Below are 20,653 nucleotides of genomic sequence, written 5' to 3'. Positions count from 1 at the left end.
GGCATATTTGTCTCTTGTGGTGTCTCCACGTGTCGGGCGACGGGTGGCAGGCAAGTTGCCCCCGTTGCCTTTGCGCCTCCTCTACACCCTTTTTTTTTAGTCGTACTTTTTTTTTTGTCTTTTGCTTCCACGTTTGTGTCGTTCAAATACCATTTTTCTTCCCTCCCTGTGCATATATATATATATATATATAGCGTGTGTGTGTGTGTGTGTTTGCACGTTTTCTGCGGCGCTTCATGCAACTGCTGTTGCTGCCTGCTGAGGCAGCGGAGGCTGTGGGCGGGGCAGTGCGTCCACCCCTCTCTCTCCCTCTCTGCGTATGCGTACTTGTGCGGGGTGGGGCCTTGCGTCTCGCTTCTTCTGTCGCGTGTTGCAGCGGCTGCCACTTTTGCTTCTCTTTCTCCCCTCCCCCCTTCCCCTCGGTTTCTGTTGATTGCTGGGCAACTTTTTTTACTCCGCCCCTGCGTTAGTGAGTGAGTGAGAGTGAGTGAGCGAGGGCGAGCGAGCGAGAGCAAGCCCACACACGCGCAGGCAAGGCGAGGCCGCCCCCCTTTTCCCTCCCGTTTGGCAGGCGTCAAGAGCAGGGACGAGGGATCAGCAGGCGCTTGCGCACAGGCCGTCGCCGGCGCCGCAGCAGCCGCAAATGTCGCAGGAGGGGGAGAGCAGCATCCGCTGCCACGCGGTTGTGCTGCGGGTGGGGGAGGTGTTCGGCGAGTTTGGGTTCGAGTTCGACAGCGCCCACCTCGCCAACGACGTCACCGCGGTGACGAAGTGGCGCCTCCGCCTCGACCTGGAGGAGTTTGACGGCGTCCCGACGACGTGCTTCGACGAGGAATTGCCGGTGGAGAAGGCCCGCAAAGTCGTGAAGTTGCGGGCCGGCAGGTTTTACCTCGCGCGGGTTCGCGTGTACTCGGCGGACACGATGACGTGGAGCGCCTGGTCCGCGACCGCGCGCACCGGCACCCTGCACGCCGTCGTGGGCCAAATCAAGGAGATCGGCGAGGACTACGTGCGGGTGCAGTGGAATCGCCCCCCGCGGGACACGGCCAACACCGTCCCCGAGCGGGACGCAGAGGCGACGCAAAGCATCGCGGACATTTCGGACTTCGAGCTGCGCATCATTCGCGAGGACGACATGGTGCAGGAGTTTTGCGACCGCTTCGCAACCGGGGTGCGGATGTACACCGTGCGTGGACTGCAGTCCGGCGCCGCCTACATTGTCATGCTTCGCTACAAGACGCTTATCAACACTATGAAAAACTGGACAGAGGTGGACCGCTTCTACACGAAACCGCGAAATGTCATCTCGCTCGTCAGCCGGGGCGAGGATGCAGTGAAGGTGAGCTGGTGTCTCGGGCCGAGCCCCGTGGACGCCGTGGGCTACACGGTCCCGAAGACCTCGCTCTACCGCTACGAGGTCTCGTATGAGGGGGAGGACGCCGCGATGAGCCCGGTGCAGCTGCCGGAGCAGCAGTGCGAGTACCGTGTGGAGGGCCTGACACCAGGCACGCTGTACACCTTCTATGTACGTAGTTTAACCGTAGAGGGAATTTGGGGCAACCGCTCCGACCCATTTAAGGTGCGTACGGCGGACACTCCAGCGCTCTCCGTCGTTGCCGCCGGGGAGACGTTTCTCTCCTTCACGTGGATGCGGGCACATGACGAGCCCGAGGAGTCCAAGGTGGAGTTCTGCCTCCAGAGCCTCACGTCGAGGTACAAGCAGCAGGATGTCCGCGCTATTGGCCCACGCGCGGAGGACAAAGTTATTCACCTGGGCGGACTTACCGCTGGAACCGAGTACAGCGCCTCGATCCGGACCTTCCTGCAGGGCGAGTGGGGCCTATGGACGGAGCCGCAGCGGTTCCGCACCCAGTCCAAGGTCACCTTGAACTTTCTCGAACGCGGCGAGGACTTCTTTACCCTCGCTCTGGAGGACCAAAGTCAATCCTCCGCTGTGGCGCACCTCAACGTCGTGGTGATGCGGATTGGTAAAGGGGATGAACGGTCGGTGGTGCTGGACGAGGAAATTGAGCGTAAGCCGAATGAGCCAGGCTTCCGCGTGGGCTCACTGCAGTCTAACACCGTGTATGAGGTGAAGTGCCGACGCTGGCAGCACAATCGTGTCACAGGTGATGAGGGATGGGGCGAGTTTACCGCGCCGATACAAATGCAGACGTTGCAGCACTTGGCCTTGCATGTGTGGGACATCGGCGAGGACTTCGCCCAACTCGTTTGGCGCCGTGGACTCTCGGAGGCGGCGCCGGCGAATATCTCGACGAAGCAGCCGTTTCCAGATTTAAAGTACGAGGTGGTGGTGGGCTGCATGGATACGGGGGAGGATGCTATTGTCCACCGCCAGGTGCTGCAGACGAACTACACCATTACCAACTTGCGTCCCGCCACAACCTACATCGTCTCCGTTCGCGCCTGTGATGAGAAGGAACAGTGGGGGCTGTGGAGCCAGGTGCGGCTGCGTACGCTCGCCTCCGTTGCGACGTCTGTTCACGAGATTGGGGAGGACTTCGTTAGACTCATGTGGCAGCGGGAGAACATCGATGACGAGGAGAACGTCAGGAACAGCGGCAGCAGCAGGAATGAGGACAAGCTTCCCGAGTGCAGCAACCGGGTTGTGGAGAGTGTGACCAATGCTGACATGTTTGTCTCCCGATACGCCGTGTTTGTGTGTAGTCGCGAGGATGGCGAGTCGATTCCGAGTACGTTGAGCGGGTATCACCTTGGGGGAAACTCGGAGGTCGCCCGCTACGAGATTGTCACCAGCGAGCACACTTCCTTGCGCGTGAATGAGCTCCTTCCTGATCGAGAGTACGTGGCGGTGGTGCGGGCGTCAACGGCGACAGGGAAGTGGGGACTTTGGAGCAGCCCGATGCGCTTCCGCACCAACCCGCAGTTCCGCATCCCAGTCAACAACCTCACCATTGGGGAAAACTACGTCAACCTTGTCTGGAGCCGCGACGCCCACCCGGTGGTGGACAAGGGCGTCTTCCTCGGGGACCTCAGCGTGACCGGGCAGCAGCTCCGCATTCACGGCGTGGACACCCCGTATTCGAAGGACCACACGCTTCCCGCGGAACTGCGCGAGCTGAAGATTTACGGCCTCTCTCCTGCCACGGCGTACACCATTCAAATTCGCGTCTGTGGCAAAGGAGGTGATTGGGGGCGTTGGAGTCCGCCGGTGCACATTCTCACCCGCGACACCATCCTGACAAGGGCCGTGGAGGTGGCGGAGGACTACATCATTATTACCTGGGAGCGTCGGAAGGTGGCGAACCCCAAAAATTACCCCACGGGACGCGGCATCGTCACCTCCTACCACCTCCGCGTGTACAACAGCGCGGGTATTCACTCCGAGGTGTTTCTCGGCGACGGGGATTCCCCCTACCGCATCTCCAACATGACGCCAGACACGTACTACTGCGTCGAGATGAAGGCGAACTACAACGACGAGGAGTGGGGGCTGTGGAGCACCCCCATGTGGTGCCTCACGATGAAGACGCTGGAGATTAAGACCAAACTCATTTCTGAAGAGTTCTGCTGCATCGTCGTGCGCCGCCCGTTCCAACAGAAGCGGCTCCCAGAGGACGATGGCAACCGCGCCAGCGACGACCGCATTATTGCGTTTGGGCAGTTTCGCCCAAATCTCATGCTCTGTGTCACGTCGCCCATTCTTAATCCGACGCCGCACATCTCCACGGGCACCGTGCGGGCGCGCCACCAAAATTCCTCCCTGCCACCCGACTCCTCGGACCATCGACTCATCTACCAGACGGAGATTCTCTGCGCCTCGGACGACACCGACCACACCATTCCAAACTTGCGTTCCAACACGGTGTACAGTGTGTCGGTGCGCTCGAAGCTTGTAAACGGTGAGTGGGGTATTTGGTCACAGCCCTCACTGTTATTCGCCACGGTCCCCGCAACCCAGGTGGAGTTTACCGATATCGGCGAGAAGTTTGTGAAGGCGGACTGGAAGCGAAGCCGACAACAGATTCCTCCACAGGTGAAGGACCCTACCGCCGTGAAGTGCGGGCTTGGGACCATCAGCGCCTCGCGTGTGAAGGTGCGTGAGATTGGTGGCTCATTCCAGCGAACGTACGAGCTGAACAATTCCTTGACCACACTGCGCATCGATGGTCTTTCCCCTGCCTCGACGTACGCCGTTTCTATACAGACATACAATGACAACTATGAATGGGGCGTTTGGTGTGAGGAGGAAAAGTTTCGCACGATCCCTGGTATGGATATTGCCGTGCAGCACATTTCCGAAGACGCCGTGTGGGTTGCCTGGGCGCGCAAGTTAGATATTTCAAATTTTGTAAACTACGACACGGCTCTTAACGTGGATGTTGTTCCTGCAGCTTACGAGATCAGCATCGTTGGTGGCGGTCATTTTAAATACACCAAAGAGATGGATACCAGTACGCTGTTTTTTCGTGGTTTACAGCCGGATACGGTGTACAATTTTCAGGTCCGGGCGCAGTCCTTTGGAACTCAGGAGTGGGGACTTTGGTCTACCCAGCCCTTTCGCACCAAACCCCGACTGCGTGTGACGTTTGGAAACGTGGGCGAACACTTTGCAGTCGTGGAGTGGCGTCGCCATCTGCCCACCTCGGTTGGGGAGCGCGACGTTAACACCGTCGTGGAGTCCGAGGATGTGGTCCAGCAATTCCGACTAAAGGTGGAGCGTGCCGGCAGCAAGGTTCCCTACGTGTATGACTTGAGTCCATACATCAGCAGTTTTCGTCTCAAGGACCTGCAACCCTCGTCGGAGTACCGTGTATGGCTTTGCGCCAAGGGATTTGAGGGTGTGTGGGGGTTCTGGAACGACGAGGCCCGGGTTCGCACTTTGCCCAAACTGGAACTGGACGTTACTGCCATCGGTGAGGACTACGTGACCGTCTCCTGGAAGCGCGGAAAATGGGTGGGGGACACGGTGGGGGACACGGAGGCCTCTGTGCGGGAGGTGGAGGGCGCCGTGAGCGGCTACAAGGTGCGGGTGCTGGACGAAGAAGGGATGGAGGTGGTCTCGCGGTACATCGGATTCCGGGAGACCTCCTGCACCCTTGCGCCGCTTCGGCTTTCGAGCGCCTACTCCGTCGAGGTCGCGGCGAAGGACACCTACGACGAGTGGGGCCTGTGGAGTGACGCGAAGCGGTTTCTGACGCTCGAGGCGGTGGACCTGCGGATTCTGCGCGTGGGCGAGGCGTTCACGGAGGTGGAGTGGGGCCGCTGCCGCGAACTCCTGCGCCGTCGACGTGCCCGGCGTGGGACCGCCCGGCGACCCAAGTCCATCTCCTCGTCGGAGGACAATCGCTCTGGCGGGGCCGTCGCGACGTACGCGGCGGAGGCCGCACACAGCGAGGGCGCGGACGTCTCCCGCGACGACGACAAGGACGCCGAGCGAGAGGCGTCTGGCGCAGGCCTCGGGGGCGGCTCTGGTGACGAAGCTTTGGCGCGCCCCGAGGAGGCGCACGCGGAGGAGGAGGGACATTACTTCCGCGAAGACCTCAGTGAAGACGAGCTCGAGGCGAGGGATGAGGAGGACGAGGAGGACGAGGACGAGGACGAGGACGAGGACGAGGATGACGACGGTGCCCTGCTTCGTGGCGACGACGGCGTGCTACAGTGGCACTTGCGTGTCCAGGGGCAACGCATTTTTGGTGGCCAACCCGGTACCGAGGACTTTGCAGAGTTGTACGTCCCTGCCGAGGAGCTACAGCGCATTATCGACGCGTTGCTGCCGTATGCCGCCTATTCGGTGTCTGTGCGGGGGCAAGACAAGGGAGGTGCGTGGGGTCACTGGAGCCCGCCACGCAAGCTGGTGACGTGTCCTCTTTTGGCGCTCACGGCCGACAGCGTCACCGAAACATTCATTTACGTCTCATGGAGCCGGCCGCCTGCGAAACAGACGCTACCAGAAGGATTTATATGTTTTCCACCTGCGACAGACATCCATAATTATCAGGTGCACATTGAACCGCTTGCGACGGAGCCACCGTTTGATGAAGAGGATGAGCCTCTTGTGGCTGGTGCACGGGTGTATGAGACCTCTCAGCCATCCCTGCGTTTGTTTAACCTCGCCCCGGGCGTACGCTACCGTGTCGTGGTTCGGGAACAGATGGTTGATGCGCAGGGTGAGTTCGTGCCAGACGCGTGGGGATGCTTCTCTGCGATGCAGGTGGTGGAGACGGTCAACCCAATGCGCGTGGTCCCAATCGAGATTGGAGAGGATTACTGCCTTGTGGGGTGGCATCGGGTGCAGCGGCTGGCGGACATGGCGTCCGACATCAGCCTCGTCACGGGACTGGGGAAGGTCACGGCGTACGAAATGCGCGCGGTGCGACTGGACGAGAAGGCAAAGGAGACTTACCATGGACCACTGGCGCTGGATACGGTTGTGCCGCTGGAGCCGAGTGAGACCTCCTACCACCTGGGGAATTTGGTGAGCAACACCATCTACGCCGTGAGCATCCGCGCCCAGACGGAGGGCTACTGGGGGCCGTGGAGCACCACCACAAAGTTTGTGTCGCAGAGTCGCCTGCAGGTGAAGGTGCTTGCCGTGTACGAAGACGTCTTTGTCGTCAGCTGGAGCCGTCCGCTGCCCGAGTGGGCGCTCTCACGCGCCGACTACGCCAACCCTGGCGGCCGCCCCGGCTCCTCGCCACGGCGGAAGACCGACGCGGATGCAGTGGAGCAGGAGGCGGCGGAGCGGGACACAAAAGACGACCCGAACAGCAACGACAACAATAACAACAGCGGTAACAACGGCTGCTCTCGCTGGGAGGGCAGCAGTGACGACTTTGACGCCGTCCTGGTCAGTGACTACTCCGTGGATCGGTATGAGTTGTACGTGGAGGGAGTCACGTGCGACCTGCAGCAGTGCCTTACGCTGCCGAAGGAGAAGATGTCGGTGCGCATCTCGGGGCTGGAGCACAACCAGATTTACTCCGTGTGTATTCGCTCGCAGAGTGAGAAGCAGCACTGGTCGATGCTGTCGCGGCGGGAGTCGTTGCTGACGCTCACGCCCATGTGCGTTGAGCTCTCCCACTACACGGAATCCATTGTCCTGCTGCGGTGGTTCCGTGCTCCGCAGGACATCATGAGTTACGACGCCCTGTTGCAAAGTCGCCGTGCGGAGGAGGAGCGACGGTGCGACGAGCGTGAGCGGCAGGACCTCTTTGAGTTAAAGCGACGCGCGCAGGAGATGGAGGAGTTGGCGGAACGCAAGTATTTGAGTGACCACTTGGCGGTGCGGCGAGAGCACAACGCCGCGCGTCGCATGGATGCGGTGCATCACTTGCAGGCGGAGAACGTCGCCCTGGGCGACGCCGAGGTGACGGGCTACCAGCTGAAGTTTATGGGGCAGGTTGGGGGATGCATGCCCTCCATTCCGGGACTCCAACGCATGCTGCTGCAGCAACGCCGGCCGCACTCGGCGCGGCGGCGGCGACCAGAGAACACGCGAAAGGTGTCAAGCAGACAGCGACGGCAGCCGAGCCCGGAGGAGAACGCCGATCGCGTTTCGGCTGAGGCATTGACGGGCGGCGGCGGCGGCGGCGGCGGCGGCGTGCCAGCCGCCGGGCCCGGCGACGAGGGCCTCGCCAGGGAGGAGGCCCCGCTTATCGACGTCCAGCTGGGCGCACACGTTATGAGTGTCACGGTGAAGGACTTGGCGCCGTGCGCCCGGTTTGCCGTGCAGCTGCGCGCCCGCAATGCGGCGGGGGAGTGGTGTCCGTGGAGCCAGCGCGAGAGCTTCACGGCGCTTGAGCTTATCGAGCTTCACCAGAATCGCTTTGGAGAGCACTACATCAACTTGTACTGGCACCGCCTTCCCGCCGCGTTCAGGCGGCGAATGGACGACGATGAGGCGCGGCTGCAGGAGCTGAACAGGGAGTTCAGCCACATGTCGCCCAAGGACCTTGAGGACAAGAAGCGGGAGCTGCCGGAGTCGGAGTACAATGCGCTGCTGGAGGGGCTCAAGGGCTGGCGCGACCTGAAGCGTTACGTGGCAAGCGTGCAGTCGCAGCTGTCGCGTGGACTTGGGGAGGTGGTGGTGCATGAGGCCACCCCGGTGAGGGGGTACCAGCTGCGCATCATCCACGAGAGTGGGACCTTCAAGGACTACTACATCGACGGCAGCTCCAACGGCAGGAGCAACGGCCACGGCACGAGCGACAGCGCCACCACCGAGGCCGCCACTTCCGCCACCACCGACACCGCAATTTCGATCAACGGCGCCTACACCGTGACCGGGCTGGTGTCGAATACCATGTATATTGCCCTGCTGTGCGCCGACTATGGCTTCGCATGGGGGCCGTGGGCGGCGCCGCTGCGATTTATGACACAAAATCTTATCCAACTCTCCATCACGTACATCTCGGAGGTGTTTGTCGACATTGAGTGGTACCGGGCCCCCAACAAGCGCCTCCCACCCGATGAGGAGGGCACCGTACTGACAAGCGACGCCGTCTCAAGCGAGGCACGCGTGTGCCAAGTCCGTATCACCTGGGAGGACGAGGAGAATGACGGTAAACTCATGGAGGAGTACCGCACAATGCGCTCCTTTAACGTGTTTCGTGTTGACAAGCTACGCACAGACACAAAGTACACCTTTGCCGTCCGTGAGTGGGATGCGGAGGGGGATTGGGGTCTGTGGTGCGCCCCAAGGACATGCGTGACGTTGCCCGGAATGCAATCAATTGTGAAGGAGCTTGGTGAGGACTGGGCGGAGTTCGCATGGTACCGCAAGGACCGACGCGTCGACTATGACGATGACCTCGACGTCCTGCAGTACGACCTGGAAAAGCTCTCCTACTACGTGCGGGTTCAGGAACTGCCGGAGACCGATGCGGAGGGTGAGGCACACATGGTGCCCTGCGAGGAGCCGCGAGAGAGCCCGGCGGATGCGGCACTGGCAGATGAGATGGAGGACATATTTGCCTCCAACCAGCTTCTGCGGGGGGTGCTACCACGGCAGGAGCACCCTGTGGAGTTTGTGGGGGAGCGGCATGGCCGTCAGTATCTGATTCGGCGCTTTGACAAGGACACCACGCACTTTCGCCTTGAGAACTTGCGCCCAGACCGATTCTACAATCTGCAGGTGATGTGTGAGACGCCGGGGGATCGCCTGGGTGCGTGGAGCAGTGACCAGCACTTCCTCACCATGTCGAAGATCAAGCTGTCAGCGCAGAACATTGACGAACAGTACGTGGATCTCTCCTGGCAACGCCTGCCGCCGCGAGAGCACCCACGGCTAAATATGAGTCAGGTCTTTACAGGACACTACGTGACGATCGCATACGTACTGGAGGTGAAGGGTGCCGATGGATTTTACATGCGTGAGCAGCTGCAGGGTCACCTCAACAACTCTTACCACCTCAAGGGTCTCGCGTTGAATACGGTGTACAGTGCCAGGGTGTACTCTATCAATGACGTGGATGTGCAGAGTCTGTGGTCGGAGACGTTGCGCGTCGTGACGCTTGACCGTGTGAAGGTGCAGCCAACCGAGATCTCGGAGCAGTCCATCATGCTGGAGTGGGGGCGTGAGGAGCAGCGGCCGGCGTGTGCAGAGACGGGCGGTGAATACGACCCCGCAATTTGTGTTGGGAGACGGGAGTGTGGCAGCTATCTCTTGCGCGTCCACCAGGGCGGGGAGTGCGCCCGTAACCTCTTGCTTGAGAAGAGCTTTCCTGGCGGCGTCTGCAACTTTTCTCTGGCCTCGTTGGCCCCAAACACGCCGTACGTGGTTTCCGTGCGGGCGACGAACCTCCTCGGGGAGTGGGGGCTGTGGTCGGAGGAGCGCTGCGTGTACACCATGAAGCTCATCTGCGCCGAGGTTGCCGCCGTGGGGGAGGACTACATCCGCTTCTTCTGGACACGCGAGGAGCCAGACGAGCTGCAGATTGGGGGGGACGGGCAGTGCTCCCCGCGGCAGTTCAACAAAGGCGGCACCGACGCCTCCGTCACGGAGTTGGGTGAAGAGGCGGATGCAACCGCAGCCGCAGCCGCAGCCGGCGGGGGCGACGCGAACGAGAACGACGGCGGTCGCGAGCGACGAGTCAGTGGCGCCGTGGAGGGCGTCTCGGGGGGCGCCACGCCGCACCCGCCGGCAGAGACGAATGCCGAGGACGCCTTTTCGCACCCGCAGCCGCTGCGCAACGCGATCCGCAAAAAGTACCCGCTAATGGATTGCCCAGAGCGCAAGACGGTGGTGTACAAAAGTGCCAAGACAAAAATTGAGATGTACGCGGTGAGTGTGCGGGGCGCAGACGGGGGTGAGGACTACACCATTGAGGTGCCTGGGGATGCCACCAGTTTTACCGTTCCCTCGCTGCGACCGGACACGCGCTACTTACTGGCGGTTTCTGCCCGCTACGGCAGCGGCGAGTGGGGCGTCAGCAGCGCCTACGTCACGAGTGGCACGCTGAACCTCATCACGGTGGAGTTGCGGGGGCTTGGCGAGGATTACTTGACCGCCGCATGGCAGCGACTGCCCATCACCTACGACGCGAACTCGGTAAATTTTGGGCGCAGCGAGGACACCGTCTTTTACGAGATCGCGGTGCATGACTTCACGGATGTTTCCTTTGGTGAAGAGGACGCGGCGGAGCTGACGCCTCGGCTGAGGCGCACCGTGTTTGTGCCGGCAAAGGCTCGGTCCTGCACCGTCAAGGAACTACTCTCCCATCACCGCTACCGTGTCTGCGTTCGGCGGTGGTACAAGCCGCTTGAGGCGTTTGTGGAAGATGCCCCGGTGGAGGTTCCGCGGACGGACGACGAGCAGGTGCTGGAGGGGATACAGCGCAGCCGCGCCTCGCCTGGGACGTGGGGCGAGTGCCTCTACGACGTGACGCTGCGTGACATGGTGTGTATCATGGAGGACAGCGCGGAGGACTTCTTTGTGGTGCGCTGGGAGCGGGACCCCCGGGCACAGGCGTTGCCCGTTCGCAACTCATTTGCCCAGATGCCTGTGCAGGGATACCACCTCCGCATTGACGAGGTGACGCCGGAGGGCGCCGTGCTTGACGCGAGCACCGCGCCCGTGCACATTGACCAGTCGCTTGATGCCCATGAGACGTTCTTCACGGCGCAGAACCTGCGGCCCGACGGCTTGTACCGCATTGATGTGCGCTGCTGCGTGGACAACATCTGGGGTCACTGGAGCCGCAATCTCTTTGTGCGGACGCTGCCGAAACTCGTCATTGATATCGCCAACATTGGGGAAGACTACGCATCCTTTTCCTGGCAGCGACCACGTCGTAGTTTATCCCTTCCGGATGGCACAGAGGTGTTTTGTGGCAGCGGCGATAACATTGACCGCTTCCACCTCGAGGTGGTGGGGATTGACCACAGGTTTCACGTAAGCAAGAAGTTCAAGGCAACACGCAACACATATCGCGTAAAACATCTGGAGTCAAATAACGTGTATTCCGTGACTGTACGCTCGTCCGACGCGCGGCGCGACGTGTGGAGCTTGTGGAGCGATCGCGTGCTCTTCGCCACACTGAAGCCGATGCAGTTGACCGTTGGGCCTGCGGCGGAGCAGTTTGCCGTGGTGGAGTGGGAGCGTGAGGAGCAGACGCCCGAGGAGTACACTGAGACGGTGGGCGAGGGGGGCGGCGTCGTGCAGCTTGGCAGCCCCGAAGTGATCGCGTACCAGCTGTGCGTTTTCTTCAGCCAACACACCCCCTCGCTTGCTGTGGTCGACAAGCAGTTCCCGAAGGATGTCACCCGCTACTGCCTTGGCTCTCTCGCGGCCGACACGCCCTATGTGGCGATTCTGCGTTCCTGCAACAGAGAGTCACGTTGGGGGCTTTGGAGCAAAGAGGGATGCTTCCGCACCCAGCGGGTGTTGAGCCTTTGCGTGGAAACCGTGGGAGAAAACTGCGTGCGGGTAAAGTGGGAGCGTGCCGAGGTGGATTGCTCCGAGGACGGGCGCAGTGCCGGCACCAAGGCGGAGCCCATCGTGTACCAGTTGCTGCTGAAGGCCGGCGCCGAGACCATTGAGCGTCTGATTCAGCACAGCGAGTGTGGGGTGACGGAGGATGACTTCAAGCTGCCCACCTACGTGGTGGAGGGACTCACCCCGGCGACAAGCTACCTCATGGCGCTGCAGCCGGGCTACGAAGAAAACCGCTGGGGGTTATGGACCCCCTCCATCAGCTTTAAGACGCGGCAGCCCATCAGCATCACGCCTGCCACCATTGGCTCGGACCGTCTGGTGTTTGCGCTTGGTCGCATCCCCGAGACACCGTCAGTCGAGGGGAGCACTGTCGAGGAAGGAAGCGAAAGTCCCGAGCGGACGGTGCCGTCCGCGAATGTTGTCAGTTACCAGCTGGTGCTCCTCAAGGTGGATGAGCAGCACACGGAGCCTGAAAAGGAGCGTGGAAGTGACACGAACGTTTTTGCCGGCCTCTTCCCCATCTCCACGGGGACAGCACAGTCTGTGAATACCGCTTCTGTTCCTGGTACCTCGACGCCTGCAAATCTCACCACAACGATTCCTGAGCTCTCTGCGGGGGCGGATGCAGAACGGTCTGCGATTGCGTCTCCTACAACCCTGGTGGCCGACGCAGAGCACGCGGCCAGCGTGCCTGGTGCCGTTGTTGACGCAGATGCTCATGCAACTGATACGGGTGACAGGCCGCCCGCGGCCAAGGATCGTGTTGCCAGCGTGACGATAGGGGACGAGGTTGCCGTGCACGAGTGGCGGGAGCGTGGAAGTTTGTCACGCAGCGCCGTCATGTTTCTGCCACCAAGGAGGGAGAATGTTGTCATGGAGCGCGAGTTTGCGGTGGACCCGGAGGACCCAACCAAGACGATTTGTGAGCTGGAGGGGCTGGAAAGCTCCACCTCGTACAAGGCCCGCGCCCGCGCCCTGGATGAAAACGGGATGTGGGGGGCGTGGGCGGAGCTGATGGTGGAGACGGCACCGTTTCCACCCCACTCCGTGGCGCTGCACCGCCTCAACGCTCAGTTCTGCATGCTGCAGTGGGAGGCCCCCGACAACCGCTACCTCTACCGCTACGTGGTGGAGCAGGCATGTGCGGCGGCCGAGACCCGCGGGAAAGCAAAGGGCGGGACGGAGTGGCGGGTGACTGAAATGGTGGAGGACACCTTCTGCCGGGTGCGGTTCACTGTCCCGCCGAACAAGATGCGCTGCCGCGTCAAGGCCGCGCGGGTGGGCGAGGGCCATGAGTTCAGTGACTTCTGTGAGCCGGTGAAGCTGTCAAGCGGCGCCCCGCCGGAGGCGGTGACGAACCTCACCGTCACGGCCATTGCACGCAACTTCATCACCGTGACGTGGGCGCAGTCGCGGTCCGAGATCGCAGGCACCTCGCGCCAGGCACGCACCTTGACGTACCGCGTCTACCTCGGCATCCGCGAGCAAACGCCGATCCTCGTGACCACCTCCTCCCGCACCACCAGCTACACGTTGGAGGACCTGGAGCCGTCGACAGAGTACACGATCCAAGTTGTGGTGGAAAACGCGGATGGCATGAGCTACAACAACCCCATGATTCGCGCTGTCACGAGAAGCGAGCAGGACGAGACAGTCCTGCGGCAGGAAGAGGGCCAGCCACCACTTGGCAGCATCGTAGAACCCTTGACCTCCATGCGGCGCACCATCCTGCCTGAGATTCCCTCCGCGCGCCCAACCCTGATCCCGCAGCCGCCGTCACGCCTGCGGCGGAAGAAGAGTCGTGCTAGGACTCTCGCCGGGACGGCGTTGGTGTCAGCCACGGGGGCGGCGGCTTCGGCTACTAATGACGGCCGTGGAGCCTCCATGTTTTTGCCTCGCACAGGCTCAGCACCGAATGCGGTGGACGGCAGTGCAAAACGAGGAACCCGAGACCGGTTTCCTTCCATAAGGAAGACGCGTTGAAGGGTTCTGTGCTCGTCAGGTTGTGATTATAATTATTGCTACTTGTTGCTGTGCATTTTGCATTTTCGTGGGTGTGAGCATCATGTAGAGCGAGCGAGCGAGGGGGGAGAGGGGTGTGCTGCTCCCCCCGCACAAACACATCACATTTCTCCCCTTCTTCCAGGCAACACCTCAGCAGAAGTGGGGGAGGTGGGAGAGGGAAATAAAACACGCACACACACAAGTTTTACTTTTTTTTGTTGTTGTTGTTATTGCTTTGTGTTGAAATGTACACTTTTTTCCCCTCCCCCTCTTTCTCCTTCTGGTGTGGGTTGCCATGCTCCCCTTCTTTCACGTAGCCGCATATTCGTGTGGCCCACTATGTATACACCCGTCATTTTTTCATTGGTAATAATAACCGCATGTATGTAGGCATGTATGTATGTATATATATATATATAAAGGCTGAGCGTCAGCGGGCTGCGTGAGGCCGTGTCCTGTGCTAAAGGAGGCAACACAAAGTGTACGCGAAGAGGAGGGGGAGGGATGTGACCGCCCCCTCCGGGACTTCACCACGCATGAGTGGGAACGAGGTGAAGAGGCCACTCGTCTATGGTGCGTCATCTTTTTCTTTCTGTGATGGGGGATGTTCACAGTTCCTTGGTCTCCCTTTGTGTGGGTGTGTGCGTGTGTGTGTGTGGGTGTGTTTGTTTAGGTTGACCCTCCTTCTGCTGCGTCTCCTTCCCTTAGAATGAATGTTGCTCGTTTTTGTTTGTTTTTCTGCTTGGTTGAATGTTAGGCTTGCCCTAACCCCCACTTATTAGTGCCGTTCTCCTTTGGTCTGCGCTGGTCAATGCGGCTGCCGCCTTGCTTGCTTGCTTGCTCTCTCTTTTTGTGTCTGTGTAGCTCCGTGTTTTTTTTTGGGCGCTGCAGTGCCGTGGGGAAGAGAGGGAGAAGGGCGGCGGCTGGAGGTGATGGAGGAGACGCGGCACGCAACGAACGCCGGCGTCGACGTCGACGACGAGGAGGATCCCTTTGCGGTGTTCAATACGTCCTCGCCAGCGACGCCCGCGGCGTTGACGGCACCCGCGGCTTCCGGCGGCCGCACCGTCGCCGCTGAGGCGTCGCCGACCGTGTCGGGCCCCCCGTTGGGGGGCGGTCGCAGTGTCTCCGTCACGGAGGCGTTGGGCAGCGCCGCCCCAAGCGGCGCATCGTCCATCATGCATATCGTTTCTGCGTCTCCCCGCGAGGGTCTTGAGGCGGCGGCCGCCGTCAACCGGCACTCCCCCGCGGAGCGCGTGCGTGCGGCCGCGATGCAGGAGCCCAGCAGCGGCATTACCGTTAGCCACCCCACGAAGAGCTGCGAGCAACTATCACTGGTGCTTGTGCAACACCCCTATGCCACTTTTATGGAGACGCGCCGTCGCCTTGCCGCTGCGGGCGCACCTCCCTCGCTGACGGTTATAGGCGTCGTCGTTCGAAAGACAGATCCACGGCAAAAAAATGGCAAACACACCTACGGCATAGCCACGCTATGGAGCATGCGAGGACCCTTCCCAACCCCGCCGGAGGAGCTGTCTGTCCTGCTTGGCGGCTCGGCGTTTGACGTGCACTACACAAGGATTGCGACAGGGATCGTGCTGGCGCTCTCCGGCGTGCAGCGGATGGAAGGTCGCAGGGAAGCGTCCGCAAGCAGCGCGCAAACCGCAGCCACCACGTTGACTCCTGCTGCTGCACCCAGGACGAACACTGGCGGTGTTGGGAGCAACACTTCAGAGCTGCTGAAGGTGGTGAAGGGGGAGCAGGTGCGTGCCCTTGGCTACGCAGCGGATCTCGCCACTTGCCAAGCGATTCAGCAGCACACCGGGGAACGCTGCAATCGGATTGTGAACGGCGCGATTTCAAAGTTTTGCTCAAACCACGTCTCGAATCTGCGGCGGGCGGCGCGTGGCGGTGCGGCGTCGTCGGCCACCGCCACACGGCCGCAGTCTCCGGCGAGTGCCAAGCGACCCCCCACGAGCTTTGCATCTGGCGCCACACGTGTGAATCTTTTGCCGCGGAACCCAACGGGCGTGGTCGCGTCCAAGACTGCCCTGCAGTCGTTGGTGCGCCAGCAGCCGGGGTTCTTAACGGTGAAGGGCTCGTGTGGGCTACCAACGACGACGCCCGCCGGCTCCGACGTCACCTCCGCCGCTGGGGCCTACGCGGGTGTTGTGTCGGGCGGTGCGTTGCCCGTCACGGGGATGTGCCGTGACGTGGGACGTGTTTTCAGCTCCCCGCAGTCGCTTGGCGTCACGGCACGCGGGCGAGCCGTCCTTGCCGCGGCGGTGCACCAGGAAGACGCAAAAGAGCGCCGACGGCTGCTGCAACTTGCGATTACACCGAAGGAGTTGGGCGTCAAACGCTCCCGCAACGACAGCAGCTCCTCCGCAGCGGCGACGGTGGCGCAGGAGGTGGAGGCGGTTCGTGAGCAGTACGCGCCGCCGTTGGGCGACCGCGCCCCGTCCTCCTTCGCCCCGATGCGATGCAGCGGCTTTGAGGAGGTGCGTCTCCGCCGTCAGGACTATCAGCATCGCGTCGTGACGAGGCGAGCCGACGGCACAACAAGTTCCATTGTTTCTGCTGTGGAGCAACGCCTCCGCAGTGATGGCGTTCTCGCACAAACGGGGGCCTCACGTGCCCAGGCAGAAAGCGAGGAAGCCGCCCCGCATGCGGAGGGCGCGGCCCCCGCCTCTACATCACTGCTCAGCGTCGTGGCGGGCGCCATGGGCAGCGTGAACGACGACCTCCGCGTCGCGGATGAGCGGCGCAAGTTTGAGCATCGCATGGAGCGACGTCTCGTGCAGGACAAAGCCCTTGAAGCCCTCGCGGGAGTGACGGAGCAAACTGTAAAGGGAGTTTACTGCCGGCAGTGCGAACGTTGGTATCTGCGCCGCAACGACCGCTGCAAGATGCTACGGCACACCTTGGAGACAAGGGAGACAACACGACGCTTCATTGAGTGTGAACACTGTGGATACAAGACCAGCCTGCTTGGGGACGTGCGCCCGTCGAAGATGATCCCGCGGTGCCCAAGATGCTGCGCCGATGCAGTATGGAAGGCGAGTAACGCGGCACCTGAATCATCGGCCTCACTAAAAGGTCCTCTGCAGCTCTGAGAGTATATTTATATATACGGACACACACTTTTGGATGCTTCGATTGAGAAGTCGCTTTGGAGGGGCGTTGCGGCACCGAAGGACCGCCGCGCGAAGTTTGGGGGTGGGGGATGCCTCATCGGAACGGTGTTCCTCTTGTCTTTGTGCACCTTTTTTTCCCCCCCCTCGTTGGTTTTGTTTCTGGCCTCGTTTGACACGTCTGCTGTTGGCTTTGCCCGGATGTGCCAGAACCAATTATTATTTTTTTTCCTAGTTTCTTTGTTTCTTTCCTTTGGGCGATTGTGTGCGCCGCGCCGCTGGCGGGTCGCCGAGGTCACAGTGTGCTTGCAGCGTGTTCTCTGGACGGGGATGGCTTCTGCGGGGGCTGATGCGTCTGCGTTGAAGCCCACGGCGCTGCCAAAGGAGGCGGCTCTTCTCATTGATGATATGATTCGCTCGGGGAAATACAAAGTGCTGCTGGACGCCATTAAGGGCTTCCGCAACGGCTTTGTCTACGGCGTCCGCATTCGCGCGCCGCATGCCCTTGTGCTGAATGTCGTGTGGAGCCACGCCCCATGGCGCGTGAAGGCGCGCAGAATCTACGCGGCCACCAGGAAGCACAGCATCTCTCTAGGGTTGGCTGGCCTGACCGTGTCGCTGGTGCGGTCGATTCTCCGTAAGCTGCAGGGTGAGCCCCACATGTGGCACAGTGCGTTGGCCGGGTTTATTGTCGGTTCCGTCTTTTGGGGGGAGCAGAGTCCTGTAACGGTGCAGATGAGCATGTACATTCTCTCCCGTATTCTGAGCGCGATGCTCTTCATTCTCGCAGGCAAGTACGGCTGGAAGATCCCACCAAATGCCTTCCGCTTTTACTCGGGCGTGCTGTGGATGATCGTCATGCCGCTCTTCCTGTACCACGGCGAGGCCGTGCAGCCGTCGATGCGCACCGCCATGCAGTACATTTACCAGGACAACGAGAAGTACTCAAGTTGGTACGATCTCTTGTGGGTGAACCGCGACACCTCCTCCCCCTCCTCCCCCTCCTTTTAAACGCCGCGTGATCTCCTATTTTTTTTTTCGTCCGCTCCGCTGGGAAACACACACACACACACACCGTGAGCGAGAGACGGAAAAAAAAAAGAAAGACGAAGGTAAATAGAACAAGGGAGCAGCCGAAAAAACAAGAACAAACGCTGGTAGAGCGAACGAAGAAGAAACTCACCCTCCGCGTCACTTGGGAGAGGTGGGCGCTCGGTGTGCGGCCGAGGCCAAAATTTACCGGACTTTTGTTTGTTTGTTTTCGTTTTCAACTACCTCCTCCTCCTCCTCGGTGGGCTCACGCCCTGCAATTCCTGCAGTGGGAGTATCACGGTTATTTTGGCTTGTGGCTCACGCCCCGCAGCGGCGGCGGCGGCGGCGTCGTCTGCAGCCTCTTTTGTCTTCCCCTTTTTTTTTTATTTACCTTTTTTTTTTTTCTTGTGACTCGCCTTCACGGGCGCCACCTCTCGGGGCGGTGAGGAGTTCACGCGGCGGAAAGCAAGCGGCGACGGCGGGTGTGTGTGCGGATGCGGTACAGTTTCGAGGAGGTGGCGAAAAAAGAGACGGGGGGCCTCTGCCGCGCGCTGGCCGCCAACAAGGCCGCAGGTAGCGGCGCGATGAAGACGTACATGCAGCTCGCCGAGGCGGAGATGCGAACGCTGCCGAAGCAGCGAAGGCTGCTTGAGCGGCTGATGCTGCAGTCGGAGGAGGAACGCCGCGCCGCTGCATGTGAACGGCGACAGTTGGCGCTGCGTCGCCGTGACGAGTTGCTTAGAAAACTGCGACGGTTTGACGCCGAGGAGGAGGTTGAGGGTGCGGAGATGACCTTGGCGGAGAAACATGCGAGGCAATGGGGCGCGGTCTACGCTGGGCTTGCACTGCGACGAGAGCAACTTGCCCATGTGCTGTCGTGCGTCTCCACGGCGGTGCATGTGGCGAGCTGCGCAGATGCGGTGGACTCCTGGGCAGCGTTTTCGGGCGCCGTGCACCGTGCGATCGCCCTCTTGGAAAAGAACAAAGACGCCGCGCCCCCGGCGCTTTCCACGCGGCCCCTCTACGCCCAACTGGAGCAGGTGAGCAAGATGCAGCTGCAGGCCGCTGCTCTGCTGAACCACGAGCGCCATCAACAGTCGCTCTTGCGGGAGAGCACCGCGGAGCTGTTTAAGGACCAGGAACGGCTGCTCGCGTGGTGTGTCGAGCAGCAGGAGACTTTGTACACTCTGAAGACCCTGAGGGATATTCGGGAGTTTGCCGCCTCGTTTATGTCAAACGTGGCGGTGATGGACACGAACTTCCTCGTCCTGCTGGAGCGCAGCGAGCGCCTTACGTCGAACCGGGCCGTGCGCGAGGCGCTGGTGGTGGTGAACCGCACCTGGATGGAGCTCGCCATCGCCGTGTACGACACGATGCGCCGGGCCCTGCAGAGCGAGCACGCCAACTCCGGCGTCGAAGCGGGCTGTAGGTGGTGGGTAGACACATTTGAGCCCCGCCTTCGGCGCACGCTCGCTGAGGCACGCGATATCGCAGGCCATTCGGAGATGCAGTCGCTGCCGCTGATGCAGGCAATTCATGAGCGAAGTGTGGCACTCTTGCGGGACCTGGCGTCGCCCCGCATCGTTACCCTGCACATATCCAACTTCACGGAGCGTGTTGATTCCGTTGAGCCGCACGAGGAGGCACTGCGTGAGGCCCTGCTTATGCGGCTCTCACTGCTTGCCCAGACACTTGTCGGTGACGCAAAGTACCCCGGGCACCAGGAATACGCGGATCGCTTACGTGAGGTTTCCGACTGGGTAGACGCCCAGGCGAAGGGCGTCGTCTACACACAACTGATGCACCGCGTGGAGAAGCTACGATCCATGGTAGAGGAGCAGTTACGTCTGCTGCTGGACAACAAAACCGCCAAGGCGGCCCAGTCATGAACGGCGGGGGAGGTTGTACAGGAATGATGCCAAAGGGGGGAAGGAGGGCCGTTCTGCACACACACACACACACACGCACAAATGACTCTCTCCCATTTCTCTCACAGCTCCGTAGAAGCTGTGCGTACGCATACGTGAAAACGGGGCGAAGTGATTTCGCTGGTTGTCGAAAGCAGTTCGCCCTCTTGTCTTTATGTTGCCTTCCGAGGGAGTGTGAAGGATAGACGCGTGTGTGTCTGCCTGCTGCCCGGGGTGGGGGGAACTGTGGCTGCAGATGACGCACGCACATTCTTTCTGTGTTGTACTTTTGGTCCCCGTTAATTAGTTAATTAATTAATTTATTATTATATCTTCTATTCTTTTCCCTTTGCGGTGCACGGATCGGTGCCTCTCTGCTCCTCCCCACCACCTTGGCGGGCTTTCGTCCTGCGGCGCGAAGAGGCCGTCGAGAGAGGCTGTTCCAGCTCCACTGTTCCGTCGTGTAGAGGGACACGTCCACACTCACCGACCCCTGGAGAAGAGGGAGTGGGGGACAAAAGTAGAGGACTGAAAGCCGAAGAAAAGAAGAGAAAAACAAAAGCTTTCTAGATTAAGTGCATCAGAAACGGTTGGCGTCTCTCTGGCTCCTGCTCCTGCTGCCGTTGCCGTGATGGAGTCCATAGAGACGCTAGAAG

At 60.8% G+C, this 20,653-nt stretch overlaps 4 protein-coding genes across 4 annotated transcripts, besides 12 other annotated features; all 4 read left to right on the top strand.

Moving 5' to 3' along the window:
- Positions 1-172: 172 nt before the first annotated feature.
- Positions 173-193: a microsatellite.
- Positions 194-195: 2 nt separating this feature from the next.
- Positions 196-216: a microsatellite.
- A 252-nt stretch (positions 217-468) lies between these two features.
- Positions 469-510: a microsatellite.
- Positions 492-543: a microsatellite.
- A 100-nt stretch (positions 544-643) lies between these two features.
- On the top strand, positions 644-13,903 carry Tco025E_00607 (uncharacterized protein; the record flags this gene model as incomplete). Its single annotated transcript, XM_029367547.1, has 1 exon — positions 644-13,903. One exon carries the CDS (start codon positions 644-646, stop codon positions 13,901-13,903), a length of 13,260 nt encoding a protein of 4,419 aa, XP_029232376.1.
- A 230-nt stretch (positions 13,904-14,133) lies between these two features.
- Positions 14,134-14,167: a microsatellite.
- Positions 14,168-14,304: 137 nt separating this feature from the next.
- Positions 14,305-14,343: a microsatellite.
- A 211-nt stretch (positions 14,344-14,554) lies between these two features.
- Positions 14,555-14,593: a microsatellite.
- Positions 14,594-14,856: 263 nt separating this feature from the next.
- Positions 14,857-17,040, top strand: Tco025E_00606 (minichromosome maintenance protein 10; the record flags this gene model as incomplete). Its single annotated transcript, XM_029367546.1, has 1 exon — positions 14,857-17,040. The coding sequence occupies one exon, from the start codon at positions 14,857-14,859 to the stop codon at positions 17,038-17,040; it is 2,184 nt and encodes a 727-aa protein (XP_029232375.1).
- A 348-nt stretch (positions 17,041-17,388) lies between these two features.
- Positions 17,389-18,069, top strand: Tco025E_00605 (peroxisomal membrane protein 4; the record flags this gene model as incomplete). Its single annotated transcript, XM_029367545.1, has 1 exon — positions 17,389-18,069. The coding sequence occupies one exon, from the start codon at positions 17,389-17,391 to the stop codon at positions 18,067-18,069; it is 681 nt and encodes a 226-aa protein (XP_029232374.1).
- Positions 18,070-18,115: 46 nt separating this feature from the next.
- Positions 18,116-18,133: a microsatellite.
- Positions 18,134-18,417: 284 nt separating this feature from the next.
- Positions 18,418-18,449: a microsatellite.
- Positions 18,450-18,465: 16 nt separating this feature from the next.
- Positions 18,466-18,497: a sequence feature (A-rich).
- An 87-nt stretch (positions 18,498-18,584) lies between these two features.
- Tco025E_00604 (uncharacterized protein) lies at positions 18,585-19,979 on the top strand (the record flags this gene model as incomplete). Its single annotated transcript, XM_029367544.1, has 1 exon — positions 18,585-19,979. The coding sequence occupies one exon, from the start codon at positions 18,585-18,587 to the stop codon at positions 19,977-19,979; it is 1,395 nt and encodes a 464-aa protein (XP_029232373.1).
- Positions 19,980-20,035: 56 nt separating this feature from the next.
- Positions 20,036-20,059: a microsatellite.
- Positions 20,060-20,296: 237 nt separating this feature from the next.
- Positions 20,297-20,326: a microsatellite.
- Positions 20,327-20,653: the final 327 nt, after the last annotated feature.

Source organism: Trypanosoma conorhini (genome assembly GCF_003719485.1).
Source record: "Trypanosoma conorhini strain 025E chromosome Unknown Tco_14.4_contig_00014, whole genome shotgun sequence".
In the NCBI taxonomy this organism is placed as follows: Eukaryota; Euglenozoa; class Kinetoplastea; order Trypanosomatida; family Trypanosomatidae; genus Trypanosoma; species Trypanosoma conorhini.
This window is presented reverse-complemented; position numbering and strand designations above follow the sequence as displayed.